General features: G+C 51.1%; 1 protein-coding gene across 4 annotated transcripts; it reads right to left on the bottom strand.

Annotated features, from left to right (window-relative positions):
* Window positions 1–1247: 1247 nt before the first annotated feature.
* On the bottom strand, window positions 1248–12411 carry LOC138841920 (uncharacterized). Of its 4 annotated transcripts, none has more exons than XM_070042896.1 (4): window positions 12333–12411; window positions 11709–11844; window positions 9821–10049; window positions 1248–7848 (listed from the first exon to the last, which is right to left on the bottom strand). In XM_070042896.1, exon 4 carries the CDS (start codon window positions 7464–7466, stop codon window positions 3693–3695), a length of 3774 nt encoding a protein of 1257 aa, XP_069898997.1. In that variant the 5' UTR covers window positions 7467–7848; window positions 9821–10049; window positions 11709–11844; window positions 12333–12411; the 3' UTR covers window positions 1248–3692. The 4 variants fall into 4 exon arrangements, with proteins under 4 accessions (XP_069898997.1, XP_069899001.1, XP_069898998.1 ...); XM_070042900.1 differs by having other exon boundaries at window positions 9821–10096; XM_070042897.1 differs by having other exon boundaries at window positions 11709–11876; window positions 12333–12382.
* Window positions 12412–12486: the final 75 nt, after the last annotated feature.

Below are 12486 nucleotides of genomic sequence, written 5' to 3' on the forward strand. Positions count from 1 at the left end.
TCAGGAAACACTTTCAACAGGCAGGTGGGCTTCATCCAGTTCTCCTTCTCCTGGTAGTAAAACTGCCATTCATCCTCTAAGCACTGTCACTGCCATGAATAGAGCGTTTGATTCTCCCAGTGTGAGGCTTGAGTGGTGATTTGGACTCCGAGCTTTGAGTTGATTCCCAGCAGAGGAAGAGAATTTGAGCAGGTACAAGAATTCATGAATTGCCATGTGTCCTAGCTGCCATGATGGTACCAACAGAACCACCAGGAAGAATGAATGCTAGCAGACTATTGTATCCTGCACTCAGTGGGGGGAGCCACAGGCCTGCTGATCAAGGAGCATTCAGCACCCATATTTGTCATGGAAGTCATTGATTGGTCCCCACTACCATTTCCATTTTGACTATGGAGCTCTAGGTTCCATAATCTGCCTTCCACTAGGACCAGAGGTCCCAAGCCTCTGGTTTGAGTTGCCAGTCTTCTCCCTGAAGCAATCTCATTGGGTCTTTGTGTAGCTCCCTTGCAGTTAGAGCTCATTCTTGCAGTGGCCTATCTTCTTGAAATAGGCACCAAGGTCATGTCAGAGCGTAACTTCTAGTGGGACTCCACCTGCGCAGTGGGGCCAGCTGCTCCATCAGATCATCTTCCCGACAATGAGGAAGCCAAGATAATTCTTTCATTTGTTAGGTTCCCATTTGGCCTCCTGCTCTGGATTGAAGACCTTGTTTGCCACTTTTATCAGCTGGGTGACATACACTGTGATGACTGTTGCCTGGCTTTCTGGCGCTGCTGGGTCAAAGGTAGTGCACGCTTGGAAGAGCCTAATGTAGAAGCCAGCTGGTGCCTCCTCTTGTTCCTAGACAACTCTTAGGGTTTGGTTTATGTTGGCTGGCCTCTTACCTACCTCTCTGAGCATGTGTAGGAGGGCCCTTTGTCCATCTGCTATACAGAGGTCCCAGGCAGATTGAGTATTGGGAGCTGCCACTGCAGCCAGCTTCTGCCTTTAAGGGTCCTCTCTAGGAGCCAGTGCTGAGCTTCTGTCAGGACTCTTTGCCACTTCCAGGCTGAGCATCATCAACAGAACCAAGTGGCAGTTGTTCCATCAGTTGGTAGATCTCAAATATGATCTCTACACAGTGGATAACACCTGGTCTTTCTCCGAATAAGGCATGCTCAGGCTTGTCTACTGCAGGTCAGTGTTGAAGGCTGGACCACAGAGTCAGTGAAAACACCAGCCCAGAAGACCACACAGACAACAAATCATATAGAGCAGAGTTTATTATTAGCAAGCTGACAAGGCTATATCCCTCCTGGAATCGAGAGTTGCACCTGTCCTAGAGCCAAGTGGGTATCTTATATGGCTAGGGGGTTAAAGGTAGAAAATTCCCCAAGGGGCAAGGAGTTCTCTGCAGCTGGAAGCTAGATATGTGTAGTCACCTGATTTCAGAGGAAAGGGCTGAGGACCTTAAGATGGAGGTTAAGTCAAAATGGAGGAAGACATGCTAACATCCCCCCCTTTGTTGTTTAAGAGGTACAGATACCAGGCCAGGACTGTGGGCGAAGGTCATTTCTTCTGAAGCTACTTCCTGCTGAGAAAGGGCGAAGCAATCAATGTGGGTTTTTCCTGATTGGGCCTGGTACCGTCCAAGAAGCATCTGGTTGAGTCTGGTAAAGGTCCTCATCCTCCCCATGAGAATGTTCTGGAAATACCTGAATAGGCAAGGTACAGTTAATAAAAAGTCAAAACACTGCTGCTGGTGGAACCAAAAAAGGCATAAGCCAGGTGGTGATTGGTCCCCAGAAGGGGCTGCCAAATAGCTGAGTCCTTGTTGGGCCTTAAGCTTGTAATTGTCTTTTTTTAAAAAAAGCTTTGATGTTTTGTTCTCCTCCACTACTCATGAGAACATAGTAGCAGCACTCCTCTCCCAAGAAAAGGTAAGTCCCCCCTTTCTTGGGTTAGTAGATCCAGGGCTCTTCTGTTTTGGAAGGCCATGTCAGCCAGAGTTTACCTGAGTTTGTAACAAGTTAAGGCCCTCTGTGGTTTCTTTGGTTGAGCACTATAAAGCTTTACATACCTAGTTGTTGGAAGTTAGGGGAAGGAGGGCTCACTTCTGCCAATCCTGTGGGGCTACTGCTCCCAGGCCCATACACAGGAGAAGGCAGGCTGTCATAATGATAAGGCCAACCAAAACCATGGCTGTCATCAAGGCATTACTTATCCAGAGGCCCTCTGGTTCCTCAACTTCTGGAAGGTTTGAGTCAGGCTGCTTTATCTCTGTAAGGACAGATTCTGTAGATAGGCTCAGAGATGAATACAGGTTCATCAGGCAGATGACGTCTGACAGAGTAGATGAATCCAGTGGGGATGGCCCTGAACCTGTACAGCCGCGGGTATAGGATTACTAGATAAGATCCTTCCCACACATTAAACTTGGTGACACCCATTACCTGTGGCAAATAAGTTTTGGGAATGTATACCAGGTCCCTAGCATTTATGGAGGGTGCAGATGGGGCAGAGGGCGGAGCTCGTAAGCATACTTCCAAAGAAAGGTATGCAGGTGCTGAAGGAGGGAAGGTGAAGGAGAATCCGAGGGCTGAAACAGAGAAGGCAACATGGGCAGCCATATATAACTCAAAAGGGCTAAGCATCAAAGGTTTTTTTTGCAAAACTTGTAAGTGAAAAAGAGCCAAAGGTAAAAGCTTTACCCAGTCCAGGTGTAGTTCAAGGGATAGCTTGGTTAGGATTTGTTTAAGGGAGTGATTGGTATGCTCTACTTTTCCTGAGGATGGAGGTTGAGAGGGAATATAAAAGTTCCAGGACTCGGGCAACAGCTGACTTACAGAGGTAACACATTCTAGGCCTGTCTGTCTGGATTGAGGCTGGTAGGCCAAAACGGGGAATTATTTCCTCTAGTAGAAGCTGGGACACAGAGGAAGCTCCCTTATTGGGGGTGGGAAATGCCTCTATCCATCCTGTAAAGGTGTCCATGAAGACCAGCAGGTACTTGGACTTGTGGACCGTTGGCATGCGGGTAAAATTCACTTGCCAGTCCAAACCTGGGAGGGGATACCAAGCATGGTGGATTGGAAAGGGAGGTGGCCCCACATTCTTGTTGAGCTTGGCCTTTTGGCACACTTCACAGGTCTGTGAGAGCCGTGTAAGATATTGTGAATTGGCTAAGGTTAAAGGAAGGCTTTGCTTAAGGTACTTTCCTAAAGGTCCCCTATCAGGGTGAGAAAGGTGATGCAAATCCTTAAGAATATCCTGCCTGGAGGGAGGGGCTGCGCTTTTTGCTAGGGGCAGTGTTAATGCGGGCTCCTCTGAGGACATTGTAGCCCTCTTGGCAGTCCCATTGGCCAGGCTATTCCCTTTCTGTGGAAGACTGAGCCATCAGAACCACGGGAATTACAGTGAACTATGCCAATGGCTGAGGGGGAGGAGAGAGGCCTCCAGGAGCTTGGTAATATAGGGGCCGTTTGTAATTGAGGTTCCTTGAGAGTCCATGTATACGTCAGGGAACTGCCCACAGCTTGGTGAAATGCCTGTTAGGGCCACTAGCTCAGCTTGTTACTGGGTGGTTTGGAATGGTAGAGGCCCAGATTCGACAACACCAGAGATCGATACCACAGCATACCCAACCACCCATGACCCTTCCCAGAGGAAAGAACTGCCATCAGTAAACCGGGTGAAATGGGAATCCTTCACTAATGCGGGCGGGGGGAGGGCATCAAATTCTCCAGAACATCCACACATGCATGGGGAGGCAAGGCCCCCGTGTGTGGAATAGGCAATAGGGTGGAGGGGTTTAGTGGGGGACAGGGCTGGAAAGTTAAGGTAGAGTCCTGTCGCAGTGACCCCTGAAGGGAGAGAAGACGAGAGGGAGACTTCGTCTGTAGCCCCTTGTGAGTCAGCAACTCAGACAGGTGGTGGTGAGAAAGAATGATCAGGGCTGCACCAAACGTCAGCTTCTTCGATTCCTGGATCAGGACAGAAGCTGCATCTAGGGTGCGGAGGCAAGGAGCCCATCCCTTAACGGTGGGGCTTAGGCGTTTTGACAGATAAGCAACTGGCGCAAATGAAGATTCCACCTGTTGGCCCAAGACCCCCAATGCAAAACCCTGATTTTCAGTTACGTACAAGAGAAAGGGGCGTGAAAGGTCTGGTAGTCTAAGGGCTGGGGCCTGTAACAGGGCCTGTTGAACTCTTTTGAAGGAAGAAGAGAGAGAGGAAGGAGATAAAAAGGGTTTCTCCTTTGGCCTCTTAGATGCCTCATATAGGGGGCGGGTGAGGAGGGAATAGTTAGGGATCCAGGACCTCAGGTAGTTGGCTACACCCAGAAAAGAAAGCAGCTTAGCTTTAGTGGTGGGAACAGGGTAATCGGCAATTAAATTCTTTCTGGCAGTGGTAATGGCCTTGTGAGTGGGGGTAAGCTCAACACCCAGGTAAGTCACAGACTGCTGGATGGCCTGTACCTTACTGGGCGAGACCCGATACCCCCGAGAGGCAAGAAAATTAAGAAGTGCCACTGTGTGGGTGTGGCACAGTTGCTTGGTGGGACTGCAGAGGAGGAGGTCATCCACATACTGAATAAGAGTGGACGGATGTAAATCTAGGTCCTCTAAGTCCTGTGCCAAGGCCTGGCTAAACAACTTTTGGCTGTCCCTGAAGCCCTGAGGCAGCACCGTCCAAGTGAGCTGCGTTGAGGTTTGGGTAATGGGGTCAGTCCACGTGAAGGCAAACAGATCCTGAGAGGAAGGAGACAGAGGAATAGTGAAACAGGCATCCTTTATATCCACCACAGAATAGAAAGTAACTGTGGAAGGAATTGTGCAGAGCAGAGTATTTGGATTGGGTACAAGAGAGGGAGGTAGGTGTAGAGGCTCAACAGCTGCATTTATAAGGTGAAGGTCCTGTATCAGGCGGAATGAGCCATTGGGCTTGGTTGCCGCAAAGATGGGGCTGTTGTAAGGGGAGGTCACGGGGCGCAGCAGCCCTTTTCTTAGCAAATCCTTAACGATTGGCTGTAATCCTAAAAGTATTCGGCGAGGGAGGGAATACTGAGGTCGCCATAGAACGTGCTGGGGGTCCCCCCTTAAGGAGATATGAACAGGAGCATGGTTTTTGGCAGTGGAAGGGTTGTGGGTGTCCCAAACCAAGGGGTCAACTTCGGAGGGTGGGAAAGGAAAACCTGAGGAGTCTCCAGGCGGGTCCACTAAAGCCACCAAGGAAGAAATCGTAGAAGCAGCTGATTTGTCATCACGTTCGCACAGTTGGGAGGGGCATGAAGTAATGGAGGCATCGAATTTGGTGAGAAGGTCTCTGCCTAGCAATGGGCTAGGAACGTGGGGAATGACAAGGAAGGAGTGACAAAAGACTGACTTAGAAAGAAGGCAGGTAACGGGGGGAGTTTGTTGGGGCTTGTAAGATTTACCTTCCACCTCAATGGAGGTCTCAGCGAGGAAGGTCTGGCCCCAGAACTCAGGAAGAACAGAATACATAGCACCTGTTTCCACCAGAAAGGAAACAGGCCTACCTGCAACCGTGATTGTTACCCTGGACTCCGGGGTGATGATATGAGTAGTCGAGGTTGGGCATCCAGGGCCTCCTAAGTCTTCAGTTGCCAGTCCAGGAAGATTGAAGGAGGGTGATGGAGACTTGGTGGATGGCTGCCCTCGAGAGGATGATGGACAGTCCACGGCCCAGTGCCCCCGCTCATGGCACCTGGGGCATGGCCTGGTCGGCTTCTTCGGCTGTGGGCAGGCTGCACCTCTATGGTCATGCTGGCCACACCGGTAGCACGGCTTACAGACCTTTCTTTTTTCTTTTTGGGGGCGGGATCCCTTCCCATGACCCTTCTGACCACATCTATAAAAGAACCTAGGTGGTCTCCGTCGGGAAGGGGTCGGTTGCAAGACCTGAGGTTGACGGATCTTTGCCGGCATCTGATACTTGAGCCTTCTGGCCTTGTCCTCCCTGCCATGGTATACCTTACAGGCAACCTCCAAGGCTTGAGCCCGGGGTGTCAGCGCTCCTTTGTCTAGTTGTTTTAACTTGGCTCGGATGTCCGGAGCTGCCTGATTCATAAAATGTGTCATTAAGATGCATTGTCCAGGAATGGACTCAGGGTCCAGGTCAGTAAACTGAATAAGAGCCTCGTTTAGTCTGGTCCAAAAGGCAGACGGGTTTTCATTTTTGTCTTGGAACACTCTGGCCATTTTGTCATAGTTGACGGCTTTGTGGGCTGCCTGCTTGAGACCCTCAAATATGCAGATGATAAAGTGGTCCCGATGCTGACGGCCGGCCTGGGAGTTGTAGTCCCAGAGGGGATCCTTTTCAGGGACAGCCACTATCCCAAGAGGGTGGGCAGCAGTAAGCAGATGGATCTCGTCTGCGTAAGTACAAGCCTTAGCCCAGACCTCTTGCCGCTCCTCCGGCAGGAGTGTATCAGTTAGAATTTTATGAATATCATCCCAAGTTACATCATAGGAAGACATCAAACACTTGAATTGCTTAATATAGGTAGAAGGATCAGAGGTAAAAGACCCCAGGCGTTCCGCTATCTGGGATAGGTCAGTGAGAGAAAAACACATATTGGCTTTTATACTACCCTCTGCGTCCTCCACCTCGCGCAAAGGGAGGAGTAGGGCAGAATGCTGAGCTGCAGTGGGAAGGGGGGCTGGAGTGGGCTCCTGAGCCGGGGCACCACCGAGATCGCTGTCTGGTGTGTGGCTCACCGTGGTGAGGGTCACCAGAGCAGGAGCAGAAGCAGAAAGAGGAGGAGGGGCTGCTGGAGCGGAAGTGGATGGCGGAGCCACCTCTGCAGGAGCCGGATGAGGAGGAGCTGCTGGAGGAGCAGGAGTGGGAGGAGGAGGAGGAGCTGCTCTAGCCTTAGTACGTGATGGGGCTGCTAGAGCAGAAGGAAGAGAGGCTGCTGGAGTAGAGGTGGGAGGAGGAGGAGCTCTAGCCTTCGAACGATGTGAAGGGGCCGCTGGCGTGGATGTGGGAGGAGGAGCTGCTCTTGCTTTAGAATGATATGGTGGGGCTGCCGGAGAAGGAGTAGAAGAAAGAGCCATCTCTGCCTGAGCAGGAGGAGCTGCTCTCACCTGCGAACCACAGGACAGCGGGTTCTCTGCGAGGTCAAAGGACGGCTCACTGGCTAGCAGGACTTGAGCAGGCGAGCACGAGGAGCAAAGCGATGGCTTAGAGCGCAGGATACTAAAAGCCGCTACGTAGGGCAGTTCCTTCTGCTTGCCCGAGCGCTTGCAGAAGTTGTGTAAGTCCCGTAAAATATTGGGGTCCAATGTGCCATGGAGAGGCCACGTGGACTCATTGTCCAGCGAATAGTGGGGCCAAACTTGATTACATAATCTTTTCAGCTTATGAGGCTTGAGAGCAGGCAGGAGCTTGAGGGACTCTAGGTTGTGCAAAAGGCAGTCTAGAGGGGAGTTCTCAGGAATTTGAGACTGGGCCCCTCCCATGATGAGCAACCAATGGAGTCGATGCTAGAGATCCACAGGTGTCCCAGAGGGTCTCTGGTCAACTAACATGGACAGACACAGCAAGAGGGGTCATCACCAGACAACTGCTGGGTCCCTTGGCTTACCTTAGCCTGGTGGCCTATGACAGGGGGCCGGGGGAGGAGAGTGCTCAGAACTCAGCGGCAAGATTTTTCTCCCTGAAAAGTGGTAAAGGAACTCCGAGCTCCTGACAAAGGGAAATGGTCACTCATTCGGGAAGGTCTGATCAGCCTTCTGATTGGTAGATGCAAAGAGAGCGCTTGCTTGGTCAAGTGAAATTGACTCGGCAGTCCTCTAGGTGGGCTAGAGATAGGCGCAAAGGTCCCTGGAGCAGCTCGAATTCCTGGAGGGAAGAACAAAATCATTGGAGGAGCCTCGATCACATCCCCAATGAAAGCACAAGCACAGAAGTCCACAAGGACACCAAGTCACATAGAGACTTGGTCAGCAAGCCCACAAGGCTGTCCCTCCCAGAATAGAGAACAGCACTTGTCCTTGAGCATCTTATATGGCTAAGGGGCTAGGGGTGGAGAATTCTACTATGGGTGGGGAGTACTCTGCAGCTGCAGCTTGACGCTGAAGATAGCAAGTAGCCAGCGCAGGTCAACAATTGTGGTCAGGCCTGGGTGGACAGCATTCCACCAATACAGTTGGGAGGCTAGAGATACATGTAGCTTCAGGACTGGGGTGGGGGTTAACAATTGTGGTCAGGCCTGGTCTGGTCACCTGATGTTGGGAAAGAGCTGAGGACCTGAGATGGAGGTGGCTGTTAAGTCAAAATGAGGACATGCTAATAACACTGATCTGTTGTGGACCCTGAGTTTCCTGGGGCAGTATTTGGAAGGCTGGTGAATGGCTCATGGTCTGCGGACTTGAGCGCTGGGCTGGGGCAGGCTGCAGCTGAGAGGGTTGAGGGGAGCTCACTGAAGGCAGAGGCATGGAGGAGGCATGTGATAGAGTCGCATGTGGTTTGTCCTGTGTCCTCTTGTGGCACAGGCTTAGTTAGCTAATGGTCTTTGGGCTTCTTAGTCTGAGCCTTGACATCTCTGCTCTAGCCCTTTCTGTGAGTGCAGGGCCAGACCCAGGAGGAGAGGGTCTGGGCTATCTGGAACCAGAAATTAATATAGTGGAACTAATCTGGGTGCCCAGGGGTTCCTATTACAATCCAACAGACGGCCTTGACAGTAGGTAAATCTAGGGTGCCTTCAGAGGGCCAGCTGACCCCAAAAGCAGACCAATCTAATTCACACAGCAGCTGCAATTTTGTTGGAGACATTTTGATCCCATAATACCCCGAGAATCCTTTTTTGAAACTTTTAAGCATACACTCTAGGGGTGAAGGTGGGAAGACCTTCCACCCATGGCAGTCAAAAGTACTCTCAGACTCCCTCTGTCTTTCTCTCCCTGTGTTGGTGGCGCCAAGACAAGCAAAGGTTCGATGCCCCTCTCAAAGAAGGGACCAATCAGACTCAAATATCCCAACTTCCCCGGGCTGGTGGGGACTCGAACCCACGATCTGCGAAAGGAGTCACCAGCACTCAATCTGGTTGGAAGCCTTTATGAGCCACATGGTGTTTATCTTCAACTTGCAGAGCTTCGGAATATAGCCCCGTTTACTTTTCACGGAGGCTTTTTTTTTTTTAAGGAAGGGGTTACACCTAGGTGATGTTTGCCAAGGCAAGCAAGCAAAACATAGCCTGAGTCTCAAAAAGCACAGGCAAAACATAATCTTGACTTGATCGTCATGACTGATACTATCAATGCTACTGATACTATTGATACTTGATTACAGAACATCAAAACATATGCTTGGATTACAAACCTTGGTTAAGGGTAGTCTACTTTACAGAAATGATTTTTATTATAAGCTCCTGACTAATACAGTAACTCAGTTATAGCTGGTGATCAGCCTTAAGGTTGTCAGTGGCCTTCAGCAAAGTTTATGGTGACCTGCAAAGCTGCCAGCTTGGTAAACTTGAGTGAGGGAGAGATATTCTTTTGCAAGGATGGAAAAGGCTTAAGCTGACTACTGGCCATGTGACCTAGAGCGTCTCTCTACAGAGGAGTGCTGCCTTTAATATTTGGCCCCATTTTTAATAATAATTTTCTTCTGTTTCTGATTTCACATGTTACAAGATGTCTGCCTGGCTGGGTCCCCAAGGAGCTCAGGTGCCTCTAACCTGATGCTGCCGTAAGCCAAACGAGGATCACCACAGACCCGCGTGGACTCCATAGCCACAAGCTCAACCCTGAGACACTCCCCTTCTGTTCCCAAGGAATGATAACTAACGCCTGGGTTCTTATGAGGGGCTTACCGAGTCTGAATAAGTTTAGTCCACTTCTCCTTGGAGCTGCCTGGGGCAAGTCTGTCAAGAGGGCCGGAACTCCAGAGCCAAGGAAGTCCTAGAATACTACTGGGTAGTATGCTGTCTCATTCAGTCCTGAGTCCATTTGTGCTCCAATGCTGTTCTGCCGTTGGTTGATGGGGGGATGAGGGGAGGCCACCCCTAAGGGCCCAGAAGGGTTGGAATCTTGTTGCAATGTCTGAAAGATCAAATTTACTGAGATCTGGAATTTGCCTCAGCGTCTCCCTTTAGTAAAAAAAATAAATAAATAAAAGCAAAAACATCTCTCAGTTTGCCAGCTAGCCATAGTTTTACAGCTTTGTGGTTTTATGCTTGCCAGGTGGTCAGTTATGCAGTCTGGTGGTTTAATCACAAGTGTTGCTAAATTCCTGTGTTATCAAGACTAACTCTGCAAAACAAACTTCTCAAGGTCTTTTTTTTTTTTTTTTTTTGTCTGTTGTGGGGCCTGAATTCAGGGCCAGAGCACTGTGTGTGGGTTTTTTTTTTTTTTTGGGGGGTGGGGGGGAGTGTTGATTGTGGGTCTTGAACTCTGGGCCTGGGCGCTATTCCTGAGCTCTTCAACTCAAGGCCAGTGCTCTACCATTTGAGCCACAGTGCCACTTCTGGTTTTCTGGTAGTTAATTGGGAGATAAGGGTCTCACAGAGACTGCCCTTAGCTTTGAACTGTGATCCTCAGATCTCAGTCTCCTAAGTAGCTAGGATTAACAGGTGTGAGTCACCAGTGCCCAGCTTGGGCACTGTGCTTTCAATCTAGGATAGCTAGCCCTCTACACTTTGAGCCACAGTGCAAGTGATGAGAGCACTAGCCTTGAGCAAAAGAAGCTCAGGGACAGTGCCCAGGCCCCGAGTTCAAGCCCCAGCACTGGCAAAAAAAAAAAGTTAGGAAGCCAGGTGCTGGTGGTAATCCTAGCTACCCAGGAGGCTGAGATCTGAGGATCCCGGTTCAAAGCCAGCCCAGGCAGGAAACTCCGTTAGACTCTTATCTCCAATAAACCACCAGAAAACTGAAGTGGCATTGTGGCTCAAGTGGTAGAGCACTCGCCTTGAGCTGAAGAGCTGAGGGACAGTGCCTAGGCCCAGAGTTTAGGCCCTACGACCAGCAAAAAAATAAAAATAAAAAAAGGATAGCAACCCTTCCACCTGTTCCCACTTTTAGAGGTGCAGATGTTAGCCTAACAGGCTCCCCCCCCCCCCCACCATTGGCCAACAAAGGGCCCTTTCGATTTAGGCAACTAGGAGGAACCAGTCTCCTCCCTCTCACCTTGAAGCAACATTCCATTAGGTCAGTTACAGCCACAAATGGAAACTGCAGACCCCCTTATCTTCTGTTTGGGCGGCTGCCTTTGAGAAGCCTTAGTCAAAGCCCAGCCATTTCAGATTCAGACCCCACCTTGAAGGCCCTTGCCAAAAGCACCCATTGGAAAGCCTTTACCGAAAAATATGAGCTGTTCCGGTTTCAAGCCGCAGGTCGTTCTGACTGAAAGCCCACTGACTGGTAACTCCCTAGCAACAGCCAATCAGTAACCAACAGGAAAGTACCTATAACTCCCATGTTTCCTTTTTGTTGTTGTGGTTGGTCGTAGAGCCTGAACTCTGGGCCTGCGCACTGTCCCTCAGCTCTTTAGCTCAAGGGCTTAGCGCTCTACCACTTGAGCCACAGCGCGACTTGCGGCTTTTTCTGCTTATGTGGTGCTGAGGAATCGAACCCAGGGCCTCATGCAAGCAAGGCAAGCACTCTACCACGGAGCCACCTTCCCAGGCCCAGATGTCTCTTAAGATCGCATAGTTGACATAGTTTGCTGCTTAGCCCGCGCTCGCTAGCCAATAACTTACTTACCCTTGCTAAACTGGAAGTCGGGGCTCTCCACCCGCTGCGTGGGGGACGGTTGTGAGTCCAGGCTCGAGCTTGCAATAAACGATTGTCGTGTGCTTGCAGCGGAATCGGCTCCTTGGTGGTCTTTGGGGATCCTTATCTGGGCGCAACAAACAACATGGGGATCCTTATCTGGGCGCAACAAACAACATGAGTCAGTCTGTCCAATCCACACAACTTCCCGCCTTGTGCCCCTCTAGATGATGAAAACCCCTCCTCAGAGAGACAAGCGCTTTTCCCCTCCCCCGCTCCCCCTTCCCCCCTCCCCCTTCCCCCTCTCCTTCCTCCCCTCTCCCCCCTCCCTTCCCCTTCAGCCCAGTCGCCTCCCTTTCACGGGTGAGACCCCCCTCCCACCCCGGGTGGATCCCCTGCAAGAAATCGCAACCCTCCCACCGGCTCCCGCGTTTTTGGGGGTGCGGGTGAGCCCCCCCCAAAGGTGAATCCCCTGCAGGAAATCAGCAACGAGGCGCGCGCACACCGGGCGGCGCGAAGCCCGCGGGGGGGAAAAGCAACCTTAACGGCGGGTATCCCTCCCCTCCTTCCCGTTCACCTCCTCCGAGGAACCCACACCTCAAGATCCCCCCCTACCTCCACCGGCGCCCCGTCAGCCTACTCCGGGAAGCCGACTCTCCCCACCGCGGACGCGCGCGAAGGCTGCAAAGCCCGCGCTAGTAGAGAACTCAGAGACCACGCCTACCGGGAACCGGAAACCCCATGACGTAGCATCCCCAGCCAGCCAACT

This window comes from Dipodomys merriami, unplaced genomic scaffold (genome assembly GCF_024711535.1).
Source record: "Dipodomys merriami isolate MVZ:Mamm:240054 unplaced genomic scaffold, mDipMer1.0.p SCAF_33, whole genome shotgun sequence".
Lineage (NCBI taxonomy): Eukaryota > Metazoa > Chordata > Mammalia > Rodentia > Heteromyidae > Dipodomys > Dipodomys merriami.